This window comes from Bos taurus, chromosome X (genome assembly GCF_002263795.3).
Source record: "Bos taurus isolate L1 Dominette 01449 registration number 42190680 breed Hereford chromosome X, ARS-UCD2.0, whole genome shotgun sequence".
Taxonomy (NCBI): domain Eukaryota; kingdom Metazoa; phylum Chordata; class Mammalia; order Artiodactyla; family Bovidae; genus Bos; species Bos taurus.
The window spans coordinates 75478892-75504763 of record NC_037357.1 but is presented as its reverse complement, the minus strand read 5'-3'; the positions used below and the strand labels follow the sequence as shown (position 1 = coordinate 75504763).

The window sequence follows — 25872 nt, the reverse complement described above, 5'->3', positions numbered from 1 at the left end:
TGTATTGCTTTTGAATTGTGAGAGTTTTTGATGTGATCTGGATATTAGACATTTATCAGATACATAATTAACAAATATCTTTTCCCATCCTGTAGGTTGTCATTTAACTGTCTTGAGAATGACCTCTGGCACATAAGTTTACTTTCATGAAGTTCATTTATTTATTCTTACCTTTTATTGCTCATAATTTTAGTGTCATATCACATAAACCATTGTCAAATCCAAGGTCATGAACATTTGTCCTCATGTTTCTTCCAAGAGTTTTAAGTTTTAGTTCTGTTATTTCAGTCTTTTAAACCACTAAAAATTTGCATATGCTATGAGATAAGGGTTCAGCTTTATTGGATTGTATGTGGATATCCAATTGTTCCAACACCATTTGGAACAATTGGATATTGTTGAACATATTGAACACGTTGAATGACTATTGAACACATTGAATGATTATGACATATCTTTCAAAAGCCAATTGACATATTTTTTTGTTGACCCTCAATCCAATTTCATTGATCTATATGGCTATCCTTATACTATAATGACACTTTTTATGGATGTAACTTTGTGTAAGTAAACTCAAGATGTTTGAGTCCTCCAAAGTTGTCCTTCCTTTTCAAGATTGTTTTGACTATTCAGGGCCCCTCATATTCACACATAAATTTTAGAGTTGGTGTTTTTCATATCTGCAAAATTGCTGTTGGTATTTTCTAGTAACTGCACTGAATCTGCAGACTTCATAGATTTTATTAAGCAGTATTATAATCTAGAAAATAATGTATTTCAATTCATGAATATGGAATATCTTTTCATTTATTTAGGGCCCTTTGAATTTTCAGTGTTTGTGTCTTATACTTCCTTAGTTAAACTTTTTCCTAAGCATGCTATTATTTTAAATGTTACTTTAAATAGAATTGCTTTAGTAATATAATTTTTGGGTTGTTGATTGCTAGTACATCAAAAGGCACCAGATTGTTTTTTGTGTCGGTTTTGCATCTTGCAACTTTGCTGATTTTTTTCTTAGCTTTAGTAGACTTTTTGGTAAATTCTTTAGGGCATTTTACATATAAAATCATGTCATCTGTGACTAGAGATAGTTTTACTTCTTCCTTTTAAAAGTATATACCATTTGTTTATTTTTTGTGCTTAATTAATCTGTCTAGAAATTTATTACAATGTTAAGCAGATGGGGTGAAAATGAACAACCTTTTCTTGATCCTAGTCCTAAGGTTAGGTATTTAGTCTTTCACCATTTAGTATGATATTATCTGTGGGTTTTTTATGAAGTGCTTAATCAGCATAAGGAAAGTCATTTCTATTCCTATATTGCTAAATACTTTTATTATGAAAAGGTGTTGAATACCATCAGTTGCTTTTTCTGTGTTATTTAGTGTGATAACATTTTTCATGCCTTCATTCTATTACTGTAGTGTCAAACATAGTCTTATTTTTATATGTGGAAACACCCTTGCATTCTTAATAACCTTCACTTTGAAATGGTTATATTTCTTTTAATATGTTTCTGGATTAGAGTGAATAGCATTTTTCTGAGAGTTTCTCCATCTATACATGATGTACATATATATTCTATAATTTTCTTTCTTTTTTTAAAAAAAATGTTCTTTCCTATATTTTTAATAAAGGTAATCACAATCTCACAAAACATATAAGGATGTACTCCCTCTTCTATTCTTTTGGAAGAGTTTGAGAAAGATTGATATTTTTTTTTAAAATCAAATACTGTAGTACTGATTTAATCAGTATAAAATTGAAAGAGCTTTAGATCTGTAATAAAAATCCAAATTTGGGGAAGGAAGGGCAAACTTTAAAACAGCAGCCAGTAGGGGAGGGCGTGGGCGAGTGAACAGGCACGTCGGAGCTGTGGGGACGTGTATCGACCACTGTCAAACCAGTGTAGTTTCTTGGTTTCTCATGGAAAACATTTTATACACCTAGTTTTTTCCTTCTATACTTAAGGTCAATCAGTGTTCAGACAGGTCCATTCCTTGTTTTTCTTGGTGATATTACCACATAATATTGCATTGACTCCAATTTCTGCCCCCGGTGGAAAAATTAGATGATTTCAAACACTTTCTTCAGCTCCACAATAAGCTGCCAGTCACTCTTCTGCATCTCGTCTCTGAACCAGTCTTTGAGAGCATCGATGGACTGCCGGCTGATCTTACTGACGAGAATGTCTGTAGCTTCAAAATGGCGTCCATACATTTTGGGAGATTCACCTGGGATGGGTTCTATTTTGACACAGACTTCTTGTCCTTTTTTCGCAACATCCACTTGTTTATGGTTTACTTCAATACTTGTTACTATTCCAATGTCAACAAAATTTTTGCTGGGCACGCACATGGGTGTCCCCTGCTTCACCTGCCCTGCTTCCACAGTCACGCCCATCACTATCGGATCCCGAGAATTGAAGATAAACTGAGGGAGGATCTTTATCTTGCAGGGGAATACTGCTATGTGCTTAAATTCTTCTTGTTTCTGTTTCTTGTAGTCTTGTCTGTATTTCGTAAAGGCATCAAATAAATGATAAATAATTTCTGCACTAAAAATTCTAACTCCTAAACTATCAGCCATTTCTTGGGCATCCCGTTCAATTCTCACATCAAAGGCCAAAATCACTGCATACTGAGGGTCGTGTTCCAGCATCACCGAAGCCTTCATGACGTCTTTTTTGTGGACGGGCCCAATGTTGATCCCTGCGTAGGGCACTTCTGATGTCTTCAGAAATTCAAGGAGAGCTTCCAGAGATCCCAGGGTCGAGGCCTGGACGTAGACGCCTTTCTCTTCTAATTTGATAGCGTTCAGTGTCTGCTTTAACTCGTGGATCAGCTCATCTTTAAGAACTGGGACTTCATCTTCTTTATAAGCTACGAGGAGGGATAAACCAGCCAATGTTTTTTCCAGGTCCTTTCCAAGAATCTTTACCCCCTGAGCTGCTTCTACCTCTTTATGCTTCTCATATTGGTTCTTCACTCTTAACTCCTTCATAGGGGGAGGTAACAGGAGGCCTCGGATCTGCGTGACGATAGGCCCTTCTACTCCGGGAACAATAATCATGTCTCCTTCCTTCAGACGCCCGTTGATCAGTATTACATCAATAGTCGTGCCCATTCCCGGGAGAGCCTTAACCTCCATCACCTGGGCTCTCAGCTCCTCACACTGGGCAAGCCTCTTACTCAACATGGTCTGAGTCAACTCAACAAGAAGGCAGATCAGACTTCCCATGCCATCGCCAGTGTGTGCAGAGGTAGGTACCAAGGACACAAAAGTGCGGGGATCCTTATTCTCATAGAACAAAGCTGCATTCAGCCCCTGCTGTGCAAATTCCACAATGATCGCCTTGGCCCGCTCCTCAAATTCATCTCTGGTGTTCTTCTTCTGCTTCTTCAGAGTAGCGGCCACGTCAGTCAGGGCTCTTTTTCCAATCATACAACCTATCAATCTTATTGAGGGCAACAATGAAGGGACATTTTTTAGATTTCAAAAGGTTGATAGATTCAATTGTCTGGGGCTCCAAACCATGCATAATATCAACAACTAAAATGGCAATGTCACAAAGAGAGCTTCCTCTGTTTCTCAGATTACTGAAAGACTCATGCCCCGGAGTGTCAATAATCAGCATTCCTGGAATCCGTATGTTCTCTCGATCAAAATTTTTAATCATCTTAGTTTGTTCATTAATAGCTTCAAGAGGGACATTGGTGGCACCAATTTGCTGTGTGATACCACCTGCTTCACCATCTTGTACATGTGTGTGACGGAGCTTATCTAGAATTTTTGTCTTCCCTGTATCCACATGTCCAAGTACACAAATAACAGGAGCTCTTAGCTTCTCTGTATTTATATTTTTACTGTGTTCAAGTCACCGTTTCTCAATCCTCGGTTTTGCTTTGTCATAAGCCCGTTCTTCTTTAGTTCGATCGTCGTCAGAGTCATCCTCAGATTCTGAGCTCACGTCTTTGCTTGGCTTTTTATCCAATGTTTTCCGAGCGTCCTTCTCATCTGACACCTTTTCATCATCATCTTCACCTTCACTGCCTTCACTGTCTCCTTCTTCCTCCTCTTCGTCTTCACTCTCTTCTTCCTCCTCCTCCTCCTCCTCTTCAGGGTTTTCTTTTACTTCTATATGCACTGTGTTTTCTTCTGTCTCTCTCTCCTCATCGTTAGCCATAGCTTCCCAGTCATCCAACCCAGCATCCTCGGTTTCTTCTTCCTCTTCTGGTTCAACAGGAGGCGGTGTCTCTTCTTTTTCGGGTAGTCCTTGCTCCACAACTTCTGCAGCAGCACTTAATTCCACTGGTTCAGAAACTTTATTTTCCATCTGCTGCGGTGGTTTTTTCTTCTTTTTATCTTCATAAATTGGCCTCTTCTATGGCAAAGAGTCTTTTGATGGCACTTCAACACCCTGAGCTTGTAGAAGTTTAAGGGTAGCTTCGCCTCTGGCTCTGGCTTCTCTCTGGGATTTAGTTAAAAGTTTCCCCTCTTTTTTCAAGCGTTCTTTCCTTTCCTTTTCTTTTTGCTTTTTCCTTTCTCTTTTTTCTTGTTCCAATCTTTCCTCTTCTTTATGCTTGGCTTCTAACTCTTCAAGCCGTTTTATCCGTTCTTTCTCCTCTCTCTTCTGTCTTTCCTCCTCTTCTTTAAGCTTAGCCAGAGCTTCTGCATAGCCTTAACTGTGGCTTTGCTAGGTCCTTTCTTCTTTTCTTCCTTTTCTCCTTTCTTTTTCTTCTTATCTTTTTTCTTTTTGTCTCCTTCATTGTCATCTTTGGGCCTGTGGGACCCTCTCCTTTCTCTTCAGAGGCAGGAGCTGCCCCAGAGTCAAGTGTCACTTTGGATTTCAGAGCTTCCTCCTCAGGTTTCCGCTGAGATTCTTTTGGTTTACCCTGATCCTTTTTACCAGACTCCAGCTCTTCTTTTTCTTTCAGCTTCCGAAGTTTTGCCTTTTCTTCATCCCGTTTTTTTCTCTCACGCTCTTTCTTCTCTGCCTTCTTTTGAGCCACTGTCTTAATTTTGAAGGACGAGTCGTCATCTTCATTTCCACTCTCGACAGTAGGACCTGGCTTGTTTTTCTTATTTTTTTTCTGTCCTTTCCTGGATTGCAAAAATTCATCTGATTCATCACCACTTTCACCAGAAGAATGTGCTCTCATACGCTCTTTAATTCTTTTACTGTTATCCTCATCCTCTTCTGATGCATCACGCTTGAAAGATTGATATTAATTCTAATTTTAAAGGTTTTATAGAAGTAGAATAATGGAGACAGAAGATAGGATTAGTGAGGTAGAAGATAGAATGGTAGAAATAAATGAATCAGAGAGGAAAAAAGAAAAAAGAATGAAAAGAAATGAGGACAATCTCAGAAACCTCTGGGACAATGTTAAACACCCCAACATTCGAACCATAGGAGTCCCAGAAGAAGAAGACAAAAAGAAAGACCATGAGAAAATACTTGAGGAGATAATAGTTGAAAACTTCCCTAAAATGGAGAAGGAAATAATCGCCCAAGTCCAAGAAACCCAGAAAGTCCAAAACAGGATAAACCCAAGGCAAAACACCCCAAGACACATATTAATCAAATTAACAAAGATCAAACACAAAGAACAAATATTAAAAGCAGCAAAGGAAAAACAACAAATAACACACAAGGGGATTCCCATAAGGATAACAGCTGATTTTTCAATAGAAACTCTTCAGGCCAGGAGGGAATGGCAGGACATACTTAAAGTGATGGAAAAAAAAAAAAAAAAAAACCTACAGCCCAGATTACTCTACCCAGAGAGGATCTCATTCAAATATGAAGGAGAAATAAAAAGCTTTACAGACAAGCAAAAGCTGAGAGAATTCAGCACCACCAAACCAGCTCTCCAACAAATGCTAAAGAATCTACTCTAGACAGGAAACACAAAAAGGGTGTATAAACTTGAATCCAAAACAATAAAGTAAATGGCAATGGGATCATACTTATCAATAATTACCTTAAATGGAAATGGGTTGAATGCCTCAACCAAAAGACAAAGACTGGCTGAATGGATACAAAAACAAGACACCTATATATGTTGTCTACAAGAGACCTACCTTAAAACAAGGGACACATACAGACTGAAAGTGAAGGGCTGCAAATAGAGACCAAAAGAAAGCAGGAGTAGCAATACTCATATCAGATAAAATAGACTTTAAAACAAAGGCTGTGAAAAGAGACAAAGATGGTCACTATATAATGATCAAAGGCTCAATCCAAGAAGAAGATATAACAATTATAAATATATATGCACCCAACATAGGAGCACCACAATATATAAGACAAATGCTAACAAGTATGAAAGGAGAAATTAGCAATAACACAATAATAGTGGGAGACTTTAATACCCCACTCATACCTATGGATAGATCAACTAAGCAGAAAATTAACAAGGAAACACAAACTTTAAATGATACAATAGACCAGTTAGACCTAAGTGATATCTATAGGACATTTCACCCCAAAACAATGACTTTCACCTTTTTCTCAAGCGCACACGGAACCTTCTCCAGGATAGATCACATCTTGGGCCATAAATCTAGCCTTGGTAAATTAAAAAAATTTGAAATCATTCCAAGCATCTTTTCTGACCACAATGCAGTAAGATTAGATCTCACTTACAGAAGAAAAACCATAAAAAATTCCAACATATGTATGCGAGACAGCAAAAGAGACACAGATATACAGAACAGTCTTTTGGACTCTGTGGGAGAGGGAGGGGGGATGATTTGGGAGAATGGCATTAAAACATGTATGATATCATATAAGAAATGAATTGCCAGGTTCGATGCAGGATACAGGAAGCTTGGGGCTGGTGCACGGGGATAACCCAGAAGGATGGTATGGGGAGGGAGGAGGGAGGGGGGTTCAGGATGGGGAACATGTGTACACCCATGGCAGATGCATGTTGATGTGTGGCAAAACCAATGCAATATTGTAAAGTAAAAAAAAAAAAAAATCCAACATATGGAGGCTGAACAACACGCTGCTGAATAACCAACAAATCACAGAAGAACTCATAAAAGAAATCAAAATATGCATAGAAATGAATGAAAATGAAAACACAACAACCCAAAACCTGTAGGACACTGTAAAAGCAGTGCTAATAGGTAGATTCATAGCAATACAGGCATACCACAAGAAACAAGAAAAAAGTCAAATAAAGAACCTAACTCTACACCTATAGCAACTAGAAGGAAGAAATGAAGAACCCCAGGGTTAGTAGAAGGAAAGAAATCTTAAAAATTAAAGCAGAAATAAATGCAAAAGAAACAAAAGAGACCATAGCAAAAATCAACAAAACCAAAAGCTGGTTCTTTGAGAGGATAAGTAAAATTGACAAAACATTAGCCAGACTCATCAAGAAACAAAGGGAGAAAAAAACAAATCAATAAAATTAGAAATGAAAATGGAGAGATCACAACAGACAACACAAAAATACAAAGGATCATAAGAGACTACTATCAGCAATTATATGCCAATAAAATGGACAACTTGGGAGAAATGGACAAATTCTTAGAAAAGTACAACTTTCCAAAACTGAACCAGGAAGAAATAGAAAATCTTAACAGACCCATCACAAGCACAGATATTGAAACTGTAATCAGAAATTTTCCAGCAAACAAAAGCCCAGGACCAGACAGCCTCACAGCTGAATTCTACCAAAAATTTAGAGAAGAGCTAACACCTATCCTACTCAAACTCTTCCAGAAAATTGCAGAGGAAGGTAAATTTCCAAACTCACTCTATGAGGCCACCATCACCCTAATACCAAAACCTGACAAAGATCCCACAAAAAAGAAAACTACAGGCCAATACCACTGATGAACATAGATGCAAAAATCCTTAACAAAATTCTAGCAATCAGAATCCAACAACACATTAAAAAGATCATACATCATGACCAAGTGGGCTTTATCCCAGAGATGCAAGGATTCTTTAATATCTGCAAATCAATCAATGTAATACACAACATTAACAAATTGAAAAATAAAAGCCATATGATTTTCTCAATAGATGCAGAGAAAGCCTTTGATAAAATTCAACATCCATTTATGATAAAAACTCTCCACAAAGCAGGAATAGAAGGAACATACCTCAACATGATAAAAGCTATATGTGAAAAACCCACAACAAACATTATCCTCAATGGTGAAAAATTGAAAACATTTCCCCTAAAGTCAGGAATAAGACAAGGGTGCCCACTTTCACCACTACTATTCAACATAGTTTTGGTCACAGCAATCAGAGCAGAAAAAGAAATAAAAGGAATCCAAATTGGAAAAGAAGAAGTAAAACTCTCACTGTTTGCAGATGATAGGACCCTCTACATAGAAAACCCTAAATACTCCACCAGAAAATTACTAGAGCTAATCAATGACTATAGTAAAGTGGCAGGATATAAAATCAACACACAGAAATCCCTTGCATTCCTATATTCCTATGAATATAGTAAAGTGGCAGGATATAAAATCAACACACAGAAATTCCTTGCATTCTCATTATACACTAATAATGAGAAAATAGAAAGAGAACTTAAGGAAACAGTTCCATTCACCATTGCAACGAAAAGAGTAAAATACTTAGGAATATAACTACCTAAAGAAACAAAAGACCTTTATATAGAAAACTATAAAACATTGGTGAAAGAAATCAAAAGGGACACAAATAGATGGAGAAATACCCTGTGTTCATGGATCAGAGGAATCAATATAGTGAAAATGAGTATACTACCCAAAGCAATCTATAGATTCAATGCAATCCCTATCAAGATACCAATGGTATTTTTCAGAGAACTAGAAGAAATAATTTCACAATTTTCATGGAAATACAAAAAACCTCGAATAGCCAAAGCAATCTTGAGAAAGAAGAATGGAACTGGAGGAATCAACCTGCCTGAATTCATGCTATACTACAAACCAAGAGTCATCAAGATGGTATGGTACTGGCACAAAGACAGAAACATAGATCGATGGAACAAAATAGAAAGCCCAGAGATAAATCCATGCACCTATGGACACCTTATCTTTGACAAAGGAGGCAAGAATATACAATGGAGAAAAGACAATCTCTTTAACAAGTGGTGCTGGGAAAACTGGTCAACCACTTGTAAAAGAATGAAACTAGAACACTTTCTAACACCATACACAAAAATAAACTCAAAATGGAATAAAGATCTAAATGTAAGACCAGAAACTATAAAACTCCTAGAGGAGGACATAGGCAAAACACTCTCCAACATAAATCACAGCAGGATCTTCTATGACCCACCTCCCAGAATATTGGAAATAAAAGCAAAAATAAACAAATGAGACCTAATTAAAATTTAAAGCTTCTGCACAACAAAGATAACTATAAGCAAGGTGAAAAGCCAGCCTTCAGAATGGGAGAAAATAATAGCAAACAAAGCAACTGACAAAGAATTAATCTCAAAAGTATACAAACAACACCTGTAGCTCAATTCCAGAAAAATAAACCACCCAATCAAAAAATGGGCCAAAGAACTAAACAGACATTTCTCCAAAGAAGACATACAGATGGCTAACAAACACATGAAAAGATGCTCAACATCATTATTATCTGAGAAATGTAAATCAAAACCACAATGAGGTATTTTCTCATGCCAGTCAGAATGGCTGCTATCCAAAAGTCTACAAGCAATAAATGCTGGAGAGGGTGTGAAGAAAAGGGAACTCTCTTACATTGTTGGTGGGAATGCAAACTAGTACAGCCACTATGGAGAACAGTGTGGAGATTCCTTAAAAAACTGGAAATAGAACTGCCTTATGACCCAGCAATCCCACTGCTGGGCATACACACCAAGTAAACCAGAATTGAAAGTGGCAGGTGTACCCCAATGTTCATCGCAGCACTGTTTATAATAGCCAGGACATGAAAGCAACCTAGATGTCCATCAGCAGATGAATGGATAAGGAAGCTGTGGTGCATATACACAATGGAATATTACTCAGCCATTAAAAAGAATACATTTGAATCAGTTCTAATGAGGTGGATGAAACTGGAGCCTATTATACAGAGTGAAGTAAGCCAGAAAGAAAAACACCAATACAGTATACTAATGCATATATATGGAATTTAGAAAGATGGTAATGACAGCCCTGTATGAGAGACAGCAAAAGAGACACAGATGTATAGAACAGTCTCTTGGACTCTGTGGGAGAGGGAGTGGGGGGATGATTTGGGAGAATGGCATTAATGCATTTATAATATCATATAAGAAATGAATCACCAGTCCAGGTTCGATGCAGGATACAGGAAGCTTGGGGCTGGTGCACAGGGATGACCCAGAGGGATGGTATGGGGAAGGGAGGTGGGAGGGGGGTTCAAGATGGGGAACACGTGTGCACCCATGGTGGATTCATGTTGATGTATGGCCAAACCAATATAATATTGTAAAGTAATTAGCCTGCAATTAAAATAAATAAATTTATATTAAAAAATAAATAAAATAAAGGTTTGGTAGCATTCATCAGTGAAACCATACTGTCCTGAGATTTTCTATGTGAAATTTTTTATTACTGATATAATTTATTCTCTTTTTGCATAATAGAGATTGCATAAAGATAAGAAAGAGAAAGGGGGATCAAAAATGTATTTGGAGAAAAGTTCCCCAAGCTTAAGAAAGATACAGATATCCAAGTACCAGAGGCACAGAGAGTCCCATACATTATGAACCCAAACAGACCTACACGAAGACATATCATAATTAAAATGGTAAATTTAAAGGTAAAGAGAGGATTCTGAAGTAGCAAGAATAAAATAAGAGTCAGTTACAAGGGAACTCCCATATAATTATCAGATGATTTCTTTACAGAAAGTCTGCAGGTCATAAGAGTGTATAGAGATGTAATATATTCAAAAATTGAAAAGGAAAAATCTACAACTTGGGATACTCTAGCCTGCAAGGTTACCATTTAGAATGGATGGAGATAAAAGAATTTCTCAGACAAGTGAAATCTAAAATAATTCATCAATACTAAACCTACCCTAAAAGAAATATTGAAAAGTCTTCTCTAAAAGAAATAAAAAGAAGTAAGAATCTATAGGAAAGGGAGAATTGCAATAGGAAAAGCAAATAATAAAAAAGATTGTAGATCATTTAAATAAAGCAGTGCTGCTGCTACTGCTGCTAAGTCACTTCAGTCGTGTCTAACTCTGTGTGACCCCATAGGTGGCAGCCCACCAGACTTCCCCACCCCTGGATAAACAAAAAAATTTTTGTGAAAGCAATTATAACTACTGTGAACAGCAAAAGGAAAGGATAAACATGAAGATGTAAAATCATACACCAAAAGCACAAAATATGAGGAGAGGAGTAAGAAATTGTAGAATTTTTTAAGAATGTGTTTGAGCTTATATTCAGTTCAGTTCAGTTGCTCAGTCGTGTCCGACTCTTTGCGACCCCATGAATCACAGCACGCCAGGCCTCATTCCTTCCAAAGAAATCCCAGGGCTGATCTCCTTCAGAATACTACCAATCTAAAACAGGTAGATGTAATAATGGGTCAACATACTTGAAAACAAGGGTAACCACAAGTCAAAAACATGCAATGATTCACAAAAACAAAAAAGAAGAGAACTCAAAAAAAATTCAAAAGAAAGCCATTATAGAAAGAAAGCCCCAGTATAGGGGCACCTAAATACTAACAGACATAAAAGGAGAAATTGACAGGAATACAATAATAGTAGGAGAGTTTTACACCCCACTAACACCAATAGACAGCTCCTTCAGACAGGAAATCAATAAGGCAACATAGATGCTAAATAACACAATCAGGCAATTAGGTTTAATTGATATTTTCAGGACATTGCATTAAAAAAGCAAGAATACAAGTTCTTTTCAAGCACACATGGGACATTCTCTTGCTTAGTTGCTCCATGGCATGTGAGGTCTTAGTTCCCCAACCAGGAATCAAACCCATGTCCCCTACAGTGCAAGGTGGATTCTTTACCATTGGACCACCAGGGAAATCCCTATTTGATGTAACCTAAATAATAATTTTTATATGATCTTCCAGTTTGTTGGCTAGTATATGGAGATAAAATTTTTGGTTTATCAAATTTGTGTGCATTAACTTTACCAAATTCACTTATTAATTATAAATGTTTATTGATCAATCTTAAAATTTAAAATAAGAAATAAAGTCATCCTGAAAATTAATGAATGATCACATGGAAACTAAATGACATGCTACTGAAAAATCAATAGGCCAATGCTGGAATCAAAGAGGAAATTAAAAAACACCTAGAGACAAATGACAATGAAAACACAACTATACAAAATATATGGGATTCAGCAAAAGCACTCCTAACAGGGAAGTCCACAGAGATACAGGCCTTCCTAAAAAAATTGAAAAATATAAAATAAACAACCTAACCTACTACCTAAAGGAAGTAGAAAAAGAGGAACAAACGAAACCTAATCAGCTGAAGGAAGGCAATAATAAAGATCAGAGAAGGAATAAATAAAATAGAGATTTTTAAAAAGCAGGAAAAATTAAATAAAATCAGAAGCTGGTTTTTTGAAAGTATAAACAAAAATGACAAATATCTGGCCAAGTGTTTGACAAATATCACCAAAAAGAAAACAGAGAGGACTAAATAAACTAAATAAGAAATGAAAGAGGAGAAATTACATGCAATACCACAGAATACAAGAAACAGTAAGAGAATACTATGAACAACATCACTCATTAATTCAGTTCAGTTCAGTCGCTCAGTTTTGTCCGACTCTTTGCGATCCCATGAATCGCAGCACGCCAGGCCTCCCTGTCCATCACCAACTCCCGGTGTTCACTCAGACTCACGTCCATCGAGTCAGTGATGCCATCCAGCCGTCTCATCCTCTGTCGTCCCCTTCTCCTCCTGCTCCCAATCCTTCCAAGCATCAGAATCTTTTCCAATGAGTCAGCTCTTCCCATCAGGTGGCCAAAGTACTGGAGTTTCAGCTTTAGCATCATTCCTTCCAAAGAAATCCCAGGGCTGATCTCCTTCAGAACGGACTGGTTGGATCTCCTTGCAGTCCAAGGGACGCTCAAGAGTCTTCTCCAACACCACAGTTCAAAAGCATCAATTCTTCGGCACTCAGCTTTCTTCACAGTCCAACTCTCACATCCATACTTGACCACAGGAAAAACCATAGCCTTGACTAGATGGACCTTTGCTGGCAAAGTAATGTCTCTGCTTTTCAATATGCTATCTAGGTTGGTCATAACTTTCCTTCCAAGGAGTAAGCGTCTTTTAATTTCATGGCTGCAGTCACCATCTGCAGTGATTTTGGAGCCCCCCCAAAATAAAGTCAGCCACTGTTTCCACTGTTTCCCCATCTATTTGCCATGAAGTGGTGGAGCCAGATGCCAGGATCTTCGTTTTCTGAATGTTGAGCTTTAAGCCAACTTTTTCATTCTCCTCTTTCACTTTCATCAAGAGGCTTTTTAGTTCCTCTTCACTTTCTGCCATAAGGGTGGTGTCATCTGCATATCTGAGGTTATTGATATTTCTCCCGGCAAGCTTGTGTTTCTTCCAGTCCAGCGTTTCTCATGATGTACTCTGCAAAAAAGTTAAATAAGCAGGGTGACAATATACAGCCTTGACGTACTCCTTTTCCTATTTGGAACCAGTCTGTCATTCCATGTCCAGTTCTAACTGTTGCTGCCTGACCTGCATACAGATTTCTCAAGAGGCAGGTGAGGTGGTCTGGTATGCCCATCTCTTTCAGAATTTTCCACAGTTTATTGTGATCCACACAGTCAAAGGCTTTGGCATAGTCGATAAAGCAGAAATAGATGTTTTTCTGGAACTCTCTTTCTTTTTCCATGATCCAGCGGATGTTGGCAATTTGATCTCTGGTTCCTCTGCCTTTTCTAAAACCAGCTTGAACATCTGGAAGTTCACGGTTCACATATTGCTGAAGCCTGGCTTGGAGAATTTTGAGCATTCCTTTACTAGCATGTGAGATGAGTGCAATTGTGCAGTAGTTCGAGCATTCTTTGGCATTGCCTTTCTTTGGGATTGGAATGAAAACTGACCTTTTCCAGTCCTGTGGCCACTGCTGGATTTTCCAAATTTGCTGGCATATTGAGTGCAGCACTTTCACAGCATCATCTTTCAGAATTTGGAATAGCTCAACTGGAATTCCATCACCTCCACTAGCTTTGTTCGTAGTGATGCTGTCTAAGGCCCACTTGACTTCCCATTCCAGAATGTCTGGCTCTAGGTCAGTGATCACATCATTGTGATTATTTTGGTCATGAAGACCTTTTTTGTACAGTTCTTCTGTGTATTCCTGCCACCTCTTCCTAATATCTTCTGCTTCTGTTATATCCATACCATTTCTGGCCTTTATCGCGCCCATCTTTGCATGAAATGTTCCCTTGGTATCTTAATCTTCTTGAAGAGATCTCTAGTCTTTCCCATTCTGTTGTTTTCCCCTTCTCCATTGCTGTTTTCCAAAAGTAAACTCTTCTTGACCTCTGCCTGCTTTTTGATGCTTTCAAGTACTTTTAAATATTTGTTTTCTTATATTCTTTTCCAGTTTGTATAATTGCTATCTATGGGATGGCTCACCTTACTTTTTCATTCATTTTATTCTTTTCTTGTAACCAGTTCTGGACAATTTTTTAAACTCAAAAGAGAGAGGAAACTTGTGAAATCTCTGAAAGTGTTTTAAAGTGACAGGAAAGGGAGGATTTGGCATACCATAAGTGAAAATTTTCCCAGAGTATCTGTATTCATTTGAGACTCCTCAATAAAAGTTACAAGAACACTCACACAGGCCTCCCCCAAACATACAAACAAGATATATGCAAAGTTTACAGCATTGATATCACATTGCAAATATTGATAACATCCCCAGAAGCACTTTCTCTTTTCCTTCCTATCCTACACGAGCACAACATTGTAAATCAACTATACTTCAATTAAAATAACCAGGAAAAGAAAAGCTTAAAAAAATACACATATATAAAAAAAAAAAAGAAGCAGAAACCTCAATTAAATAAAGTTGACAGGCCAGAAGGGGGACTTGTGTCCTACAATGGTAGGAAAGTTGAATGACAGGAAGGAATATATCTTCTTTCCTGGCAACAATTCAGCCCATATAAAAAAAAGGAACTTTGTTTATTGTAACCCTCCAAATTTCCTTTCCTCTTCTGTTAAAATGTTCTCCTTTCCTTTCTGTGTGGGAACTTGTGCATGGCTCACTATGGCTGCAGATCTCAAATGACAAATCTTTCAGTTCAGTTCAGTTCAGTCGCTCAGTCATGTCTGACTCTTTGCAACCCCATGAACCAGGCCAGGGCTTCCTGTCCATCACCAACTCTCGGAATCCACCCAAACCCATGCCCATTGAGTCAGTGATGCCATCCAACCATCTCGTCCTCTGTTGTTCCCTTCTCCTCCTGCCCTCAATCTTTCCCAGCATCAGGGTCTTTTCCAGTGAGTCAGCTCTTCGCATCAGGTGGCCAAAGTATTGGAGTTTCAGCTTCAACATCAGTCCTTCCAATGGACACCCAGGACTGATCTCCTTCAAGATGGACTGGTTGGATCTCCTTGCAGTCCAAGGGACTCTCAAGAGTCTTCTCCAACGCTACAGTTCAAAAGCATCAATTCTTCGGCACTCAGCTTTCTTCATAGTCCAACTCTCACATCCATACATGACCACTGGAAAAACCATAGCCTTGACTAGATGGACCTTTTTTTGCAAAGTAATGTCTCTGCTTTTGAATGAGCTGTCTAGGTTGGTCATAACTTTCCTTCCAAGGAGTAAGCGTCTTTTAATTTCATGGCTGCAGTCACCATCTGCAGTGATTTTGGAGCCCCCCCAAAATAAAGTCAGCCACTGTTTCCACTGTTTCCCCATCTATTTGCCATGAAGTGGTGGAGCCAGATGCCAGGATCTTCGTTTTCTGAATGTTGAGCTTTAAGCCAACTTTTTCATTCTCCTCTTTCACTTTCATCAAGAGGCTTTTTAGTTCCTCTTCACTTTCTGCCATAAGGGTGGTGTCATCTGCATATCTGAGGTTATTGATATTTCTCCCGGCAAGCTTGTGTTTCTTCCAGTCCAGCGTTTCTCATGATGTACTCTGCAAAAAAGTTAAATAAGCAGGGTAACAATATACAGCCTTGACATACTCCTTTTCCTATTTGGAACCAGTCTGTCATTCCATGTCCAGTTCTAACTGTTGCTGCCTGACCTGCATACAGATTTCTCAAGAGGCAGGTGAGGTGGTCTGGTATGCCCATCTCTTTCAGAATTTTCCACAGTTTATTGTGATCCACACAGTCAAAGGCTTTGGCATAGTCAATAAAGCAGAAATAGATGTTTTTCTGGAACTCTCTTTCTTTTTCCATGATCCAGCGGATGTTGGCAATTTGATCTCTGCTTCCTCTGCCTTTTCTAAAACCAGCTTGAACATCTGGAAGTTCATGGTTCACATATTGCTGAAGCCTGGCTTGGAGAACTTTGAGCATTCCTTTACTAGCATGTGAGATGAGTGCAATTGTGCAGTAGTTTGAGCATTCTTTGGCATTGCCTTTCTTTGGGATTGGAATGAAAACTGACCTTTTCCAGTCCTGTGGCCACTGCTGGATTTTCCAAATTTGCTGGCATATTGAGTGCAGCACTTTCACAGCATCATCTTTCAGAATTTGGAATAGCTCAACTGGAATTCCATCACCTCCCCTGGCTTTTTTGTAGTGATGCTTTCTAAGGCCCACTTGACTTCACATTCCAGGATGTCTGGCTCTAGGTCAGTGATCACACCATCATGATTATCTTGGTCGTGAAGATGTTTTTTGTACAGTTCTTCTGTGTATTCTTGCCACCTCTTCTTAATATCTTCTGCTTCTGTTAGGTCCATACTATTTCTGTCCTTTATCGAGCCCATCTTGGCATGAAATGTTCCCTTGGTATCTCTAATCTTCTGGAAGAAATCTCTAGTCTTTCCCACTCTATTGTTTTCCTCTATTTCTCTGCATTGATCGCTGAGGAAGGCTTTCTTATCTCTTCTTGCTATTCTTTGGAACTCTGCATTCAGATGTTTACATCTTTCCTTTTTTCCTTTGCTTTTTGCTTCCCTTCGTTTCACAGCTATTTGTAAGGCCTCCTCAGACAGCCATTTTGCTTTTTTGCATTTCTTTTTCTTGGGGATGGTCTTGTTTCCTGTCTCGTATACAATGTCATGAACCTCCATCCATAGTTCTTCAGGCATTCTATCAGATCTAGTGCCTTAAGTTTATTTCTCACTTTCACTGTATAGTCATAAGTGATTTGATTTAGGTCATACCTGAATGGTCTAGTGGTTTTCTCCACTTTCTTCAATTTAAGTCTGAATTTGGCAATAAGGAGTTCATGATCTGAGCCACAGTCAGCTCTCAGTCTTGTTTTTGTTGACTGTATAGAGCTTCTCCATCTTTGGCTGCAAAGAATGTAATCAATCTGATTTCAGTGTCAACCATCTGGTGATGTCCATGTGTAGAGTCTTCTCTTGTGTTGTTGGAAGAGGGTGTTTGCTATGACCAGTGAGTTCTCTTGTCAGAACTCTATTAGCCTTTGCCCTGCTTCATTTTGTACTCCAAGGCCAAATTTGCCTGTTACTCCAGGTGTTTCTTGACTTCCTACTTTTGTGTTCCAGTCCCCTATAATGAAAAGGACATCTGTTTTGGGTGTTAATTCTAGAAGGTCTTGTAGGTAACTCTTGGCTGATCCTAAATAAACACACTTTGCCTGGAGTAATAACTGGAAGTTTATTTTAGGTCAAAAGTAATAAACGATTCTTTCAAGAGTAGTTGTCTCTGTGTCTGTCATCCTGCCTACCTGATTAAAACTAAATCCCAGTTGCTTTTTAAGACATTGGGGCAAAATTGTGGTCAAGTGGAAAGCAATTCATCCCTATAGGAGATCTTTCTGACATTCAAAATGATTCTGTCTGCTAACCATAATTTGTTCACCAACTTTTCAGTCACATGTGAAGGTAATAATTTACCTGGTAATTTGTCTAACCAACTCATGACAGGTGACCCTCCACCAGCAATGTTGATAAATGGAGGAAAGGTTGAATTCATCATAAATCCATAGAACTATGTTTTGAGAGGATAAATAATTCTACTTATGTGAGAATTCCCAGAAATTTCAATTAAGTTGTAAAACTCGTATTACAAACACTAGCCTTCAGAAAAATATTCAACCTTTACACCTTTCAGTCTCCCTGGCTACTGTGGAGGAATTTGCATCCAATTTTTGTATTGATGATGTTATCCATGACAAAGTAACAGCCATATGAAGAGTTGCTCCTGTGGGTTCAGTATCTATTCAACAGTGGGGAGGAAATATGTTTTTAAGAAAACTGTGTTTATTTTCATTCTTCTCACCAATTGAAGTTAAAACTAAGGTTTATGATTCAGAGATGAGTGACTTATTTTTTCAAAATCGTATTCAGAATCTTCAGCTACCTTTATACAAAAGGTTTCCTTAGAGCCATCTGAAATGTACACTGTGATAGAGTTAAATATTCTCAATCAGGTTGGAGAATATGAATGTACATTTGAAACAAGAACATTTTTTTGCAGTCAATTGAAAGACGCCAGTATTTATATCACGTTCAGCTCAAGCAGGAATTTTCAGAGACATCTGCTCCTATTAGAGGCTAGAAGAAATGGGAAAATTGGATATAGTATGGAAAATAAATCTGGGTGAAATGGCAATGCTAGAGACAATTGAACTTTTTTTTTTTTTTTTTTTTTGAGACAATTGAACTTGAAAGAGACTCCAGGTTACAGAAACTTGAGGCTGTCTTTGGAGACAATCCCAGATACTGTAGTTCTAGAAGAGCCTTTTCATAGTACCTGTAAGATAACAAACTACAGTGATAGGAAATTGAAATTGGTTTTGAGGATGTGTGATACAGATTCTATTCGTTGGTGTGATAGTTCAGAAAGATACCTTGGAAAGCTACCACCAGGCTCAACTCTGAGGTTTACCCTGATACTGCTGTCCTTGCAACTGGGCCTACAAACTATCTCTGATATACAAATAACAGAAAAATTATTAAAGCAATGTTGTGTCTGTGATGATCTTGCAAAAGTCTGTGTAATACCTCCCATGGTTAAAATGAGAAGCTGAGAAAATTTGCAGTATTATGCTCTCCAGAGCATTTCACAGAAAAACTTTTCATAGTTTTATTAGCAGCAAAATGATCAACTAATAGCAAATATACAGGCAGATTATTTTCATTTTCTTCCTTTGAAACCATGAATATATTAAGAATTAAACATATCTTGATCTAAAAAAGAACAATTTTGACTTTCATGTTATATGAAGTACTTTTTAATTCTACATTTGTATGTTTCCTAATATTTGTGACTTAATTAAGGTCATTACAGGTAGCCATTGATTTTTTTTCAGAATGAGATCACCATTTAAAAATGATTACATTTGCTTTCCATGAATGCTTAATAGCATTCAATATCAGGAAAGCTGATATTGAGAGAACATAAAATACTGTAAATCTATTGACAATTTAATTAAAATAATTACTATGGTTTACTTGGTCAAATTTAAATTTACCTTGTTTTATTATTTTCCTTTTTCATTTGCATTCAACAGAGTACTATCAGTGGCAGTGCTTAATATAATTCAGGATGGTCCTCATTATTTAAACTTGTTGACATTTACTACTTGGAAAAGACATAAGCTTTTCAAATATTCCAAATTATTGGGGCTATAGAAATGCATTCATGTGACACACTGAGCTGTTTTTCATTCCTCTTGGCAAACTTCTATGAAGTGTGGAGTTGGTTTACTTTCAGTAGTTATTCCTACAAGGGCCCTTGTGTATACTACTTGGATTGCTCACTTGCTTCTTAACCATTCACATAATATATTCTTTCTCTTTTATGCAAAACCAAAAATCATGACAAAGAATTTGCTAGAGTGCTTATATTTTGGTTTGTTCGTTTATTTTCATTCTCCTTATATTTTATTTACATAGCAGTATTTCTTTTGGAAAACAAAACCATTTCACATATTAACTAACTACTGATTTGAGAATGTAAACTCTTTACTTTTATTCTTTTTTCTCTTTTTTAAATTGAAGTATAGTTCATTTACAATATTATATTAGTCTTAAGTATAGAACATAGGATTCAGTATGTTTATAGATTATATATAGATATGAATATTTTACATAGTTATTATATAATAATGGTTATATTTCCTTGTGCTGTGCAATACATATTTGTTGCTTATTTATTTTACACAGTAGTTTCTGTCTCTTATTCCCAGCTGCACCTTTTTAGGCCCCAAAATCACTGCAGATGGTGACTGTAGTCATGAAATTAAAGGATGTTTGCTCCTTGGAAGAAAAGCTATGACCAACCTAGACAGCAAGAACACTGGAGTGGGTTGCCATTTCCTTCTCTAATGCATGAAAGTGAAAAGTGAAAGTGAAGTCACTCAGTTGTGTCCAACTCTTAGTGACCTCATGGACTGCAGCCTACCAGGCTCCTCCGTCCATGGGATTTTCCAGGTAAAAATACTGGAGTGGGATGCCATTAGTATACAATATTTATCTTTCTCTTTCTGACTTACTTCACTCTGTACAATAGGCTCTAGTCTTATCCAACTCATTAGAACTGACTCATGTGCATTCCATTTTATGTCTGAGTAATATTCCATTGTGTATATGTACCACCGCTTCTTTATCCATTCATCGGTAGACATCTAGGTTGCTTCCGTGTTCTAGCTATTGCAAATGGTTCTGCAATAAACAATTGGACACATGTGTTGTTTTCAATTTTTATTTCCTCAGGTTATATGCCTAGGTGTGGGGTTGCTGGGTCATATGGTGGTTTTATTCTTAGTTGTTTTTTTTTTAACTTTACAATATTGTACTGGTTTTGCATTATATCAACATGAATCCACCACAGGTATACACGTGTTCCCCATCCTGAACCCTCCTCCCTCCTTCCTCCCTGTACCATCCCTCTGGGTCATCCCAGTGCACCAGCCCCCAAGCATCCAGTATCGTGCATTGAACCTGGACTGGCGACTTGTTTCATATATGATGTTATACATGTTTCAATGCCATTCTCCCAAATCATCCCACCCTCTCCCTCTCCCACAGAGTCCAAAAGACTGTTCTATACATCAGTGTCTCTTTTGCTGTTTCGTATACAGAGTTATTGTTACCATCTTTCTAAATTCCATATATATGCGTTAGTATACTGTATTGGTGTTTTTCTTTCTGGCTTACTTTACTCTGTATAATAGGCTCCAGTTTCACTGTTGGTGGGAATGCAAACTAGTAAAGCCACTATGGAGAACAGTGTGGAGATTCCTTAAAAAACTGGAAATAGAACTGCTTTATGACCCAGCAATCCCACTGCTGGGCATACACACTGAGGAAACCAGAATTGAAAGAGACACTTGTACCCCAATGTTCATTGCAGCACTGTTCATAATAGCCAGGACATGGAAGCAACCTGGATGTCCATCAGCAGATGAATGGATAAGAAAGCTGTGGTACATATACACAATGGAGTATTCTTACTTTTATAAGGAATCTCCATACCGTCTTCCAGAGTGGCTGTACCAATTTACATTCCCACCAACAGTGCAAGAAGGTTCCCTTTTCTCCACACCCTCTCCAGCATTTATTGTTTGTAGACTTTTTGATGATGGCCATTCTGACCAGTGTGAGGTATCTCATTGTATTTTTGATTTGCATTTCTCTAATAATGAGCAATGTTGAGCATCTTTTCATGTGTTTGTTAGCCATCCATATGTCTTCTTTGAAGAAATGTCTATTTAGTTCTTCTCCCCACTTTTTGACTGAGGTCTTTGTTTTTCTGGTACTGAGTTGTATGAGCTTCTTGTATATTTTAGAGATTAATCCTTTGTCAGTTGTTTCATTTGCTATTATTTTCTCCCATTCTGAGGGTTGTCTTTTCACCTTGCTTTTAGTTTCCTTTGCTGTGCAAAAGCTTTTAAGTTTAATCAGGTCCCACTTGTTTACTTTTCTTTTTATTTCCATTACTCTAGGAGGTGGGTCATAAAGGATGTTGCTGTGATTTATGTCAGAAAGTGTTCTGCCTATGTTTTCCTATAAGAGTTTTATAGTTTCTGTCTTATATTTAGTTCTTTAATCCATTTTGAGTTTATCTTTCTGCATGGTGTTACGAAATGTTCTAATTTCATTCTTTTACATGTAGCTGTCCAGTTTTCCCAGCACCACTTATTGAAGAGGCTGTCTTTGCCACATTGTATATTCTTGCCTCCCTCATCAAAACTAAGGTACCCATAGGTGCATGGGTTTATTTCTGGGCTTTCTATTTTGTTCCGTTGGTCTATATTTCTGTTTTTGTGCCAGAACCATGCTGTCTGGATGACTGTAGCTTTGTAGTATAATCTGAAGTCAGGAAGGTGGATTCCTCCAGCTCCATTCTTCTTTCTCAAGACTGCTTTGGCTATTAAGGGTCTTTTGTGTTTCCATATGAATTGTGAAATTCTTTTGTTCTAGTTCTGTGAAAAATGCCATTGGTAATTTGATAAGGATCACGTTGAATCTGTAGATTGCATTTTCACAATATTGATTCTTCCTACTCAGGAACAAGGAATATCTCTCCATCTGTTTATGTCAGTTTTTATCTCTTTCATCAGTGTCTTATAATTTTCTGTGTACAGTTCTTTTGTCTCCTTAGGTAAGTCTATTCCTAGATATTTTATTCTTTTTTTTAAAAAATGTTTTTTTTTAAATTGAAGAATAATTGCTTTACAGAATTTCGTTGTTATCTGTCAAACCTCAACATGAATCAGCCATAGGTATACAAGTATCGCATCACTTTTGAACTTCCCTCTCATCTCCCTCCCCACCCCCGCCCCTGTAGGTTGATATAGAGCCCCTGTTTGAGTTTCCTGAGACACACAGCAAATTCCCATTGGCTAATAGATATTTTATTCTTTTTGTTGCAATGGTGAATGGGATTGATTTCTTAATTTCTCTTTCTAATTTTTCATTGTTAGTATATAGAAATGCAAGTGATTTATGTGTATTTATTTTTGTACCCTGCAACTTTGCTAAATTCACTGATTAGTTCTAGTAATTTTCTGATAGTGTCTTTAGGGTTTTCTATGTACAGTATCATGTCATCTGCAAACAGTGAGAGCTTTACTTCTTTTATGATCTGGATTCCTTTTATTTCTTTTTCTTCTCTGATTGATGAAGCTAGGACTTCCAAAACTATGTTGAATAATAGTGGTGAGAGTGGACACCCTTGTCTTTTTCCTGATCTTAGGGGAAATGCTTTCAGTTTTTCACCATTGAGAATAATGTTTGCTGTAGGCTTATCATATATGACCTTTACTATATTGAAGCTAGTTCCTCCTATGCCCATTTATTGAAGATTTTTAATCATAAATGGGTGCTGAATTTTGTCAAAGAATTTTTCTGCATCTGTTGAGATTATCATGTTTTTTTCTTTCAATTAGTTAATATGGTGTGTCACATTGATTGATTTGCATATACTGAAGAATCCTTGCATCTCTGGAATAAACCCAACTTAATCATGGTGTATGAGCTTTCTAATGTGTTGTTGAATTCTGTTTGCTAAAATTTTGTTGAGGGTTTTTGCATCTATGTTCATCAGTGATATTGGCCTGTAGTTTTGTTTGTGTGTTGCCTTTGTCTGCTTTTGCTATCTGGGTGATGGTGGCCTCATACAATGAGTTTGGAAGTGTTACTTCCTCTGTGATTTTTGGAAAAAGTTTCAGAAGGATAGGCGTTAGCTCTTCTCTAAATGTTTGATTGAATTCTCCTGTGAATCCATCTGGTCCAAGGATTTTGTTTTTTGGGAGATTTTTGATCACAGCTTCAATTTCAGTGCTTGTAATTGGGTTGTTCATCATTTCTATTTCTTCCTGATTCAGTTTTGGAAAATAGAACTTTAGAATCTGTCCATTTCTTCCAGGTTATCCATTTTATTGCCATATAGTTATTCATAATAGTCTCTTATAATCCTTTGTATTTTTGCATTGCCTGTTGTAGCCCCTACTTTTTCATTTCTAAATTTGTTGATTTGGTTCTTCTCTCTTTTTTCTTGATGAGTCTGGCTAAAGGTTTGTCAATTTTGTTTATCTTCTCAAAGAACCAGCTTTTAGTTTTGTTAATCTTTACTATTGTTTCTTTCATTTCTTTTTCATATATTTCTGCTCTTATCTTCAATGAGATTTCTTTCCTTTTCCTAATTTTTTTTGATGATTTTATTGTTTCTTGAGGTAGGATTGTATTACTTTAAACTTCTGTCTTAGGACTGTTTTGCTGCATCCCATAGGTTTTGAGTTGTTGTGTTTTCATTGTCATTTGTTTCTAGAAATTTTTTATTTTCCCTTTTTATTTATTCAGTAACCTGTTGGTTATTTATAAATGTACTGTTTAATCCTCATGTGTTCATATTTTTTACAGTTTTTTTCTTGTAATTGATATCTAGTCTCATAGCATTGTCCTCAGAAAAGATGCTTGACACGATTTCAATTTTCTTAAATTTACTAAGGTTTGATTTGTGATCCAAGATGTGGTCTATCCTGGAGAATGATCCATGTGCATTTGAGAAGAAGGTGTATTCTTCTGCATTTGGATGGAATTTCCTGAAGATATCAATGAGATCCATCTCATCTAATGTATCATTTTAAGACTTGTGTTTCCTAATTAATTTTCTGTTTTGATGATCTGTCCATTGGTATTAGTGGGGTGTTAAAGTCTTCTACTATTATTGTATTACTGTCAATTTCTCCTTTCATGTCTGTTAGTGTTTGTCTTACATATTAAGGCGCTCCTATGTTGGATGCAGTGATATTTGCAATTGTTTTTTCATCCTCTTGGATTTCTCTCTTGATCATTATGTACTGTCCTTCCCTATCTCTTGTAAAGTTCTTTATTTTAAGGTCTATTTTGTCTGTTATGAGGATTATTACTCCAGCTTTCTTTTGCTTTCCATTTCCATGGGATATATTTTTCCATCCTCTCACTTTCAGTCTATATGTGTCTTTAGGTTTGGAGTGGGTTTCTTGTAGACAGCATATACACGGGTCTTGTTTTTGTATCCATTCAGCCAGTTTGTGTCTTTTGGTTGGATCATTTAATCCATTTACATTTAAAGTTCTGTTGATATATACGTTCCTATTTCTATTTTCTTAATTGTTTGGGGATTCATTTTGTAGATTTTTACTTCCTTCGTATTTCTAGACTGTATAAGTCCCTTTAACATTTATTGTAAAGCTGGTTTGGTGGTACTGAATTCTCTTAACTTTTGCTTGTCTGAAAAGCTTTTGATTTCTCCATCAATTTTGAATGAGAATCTTGCTGGGTAGAGTAATGTTGGTTATAGACTTTTCCTTTTCAGTACTTTAAATATATCTTGCCATTGCTTTCTGGCCTGCAGAGTTTCTGCTGAAAGATCAGCTGTTAAATGTATGGGGTTTCCCTTGTATGTTACTTGTTGCTTTTTCCTTGCTGCTTTTAATATTCTTTCTTTGTTTAGTCTTTGTTAGTTTGATTAGTATGTGTCTTGGTGTGTTCCTCCTTTGGTTTATCCTTTATGGGACTCTTTGCCTGTTGGACTCGATTGACTATTACCTTTCCAAGGCAGAGGAAATTGTTTTCTAAAATCTCTTCAAAATTTTTCTCATACCCTTTCTTTTTCTCTTATTCTTCTGGGACCCCTATAATTCGAATGTTGCTGTGTTGATATTGTCCCAGATGTCTCTGAGTCTATCCTCAGTTCCTTTGATTTTTTTTTTTTTTACTTTGTTCTGCTCTTTAGAAGTT

The 25872-nt window shown here is 37.1% G+C and overlaps 1 protein-coding gene across 1 annotated transcript in view; it reads right to left on the bottom strand.

Annotated features, from left to right (window-relative positions):
* Nucleotides 1–1992: 1992 nt before the first annotated feature.
* LOC614207 (eukaryotic translation initiation factor 5B-like) overlaps nucleotides 1993–25872 on the bottom strand; it is a 74715-nt gene continuing 50835 nt past the window's right edge. The window contains 4 exon segments of the mRNA XM_059883834.1: nucleotides 1993–3421; nucleotides 3423–4674; nucleotides 4677–4781; nucleotides 4784–5213. Coding sequence (XP_059739817.1) covers nucleotides 2068–3421; nucleotides 3423–4674; nucleotides 4677–4781; nucleotides 4784–5213 — 3141 coding nt within the window. The 3' untranslated portion in view covers nucleotides 1993–2067.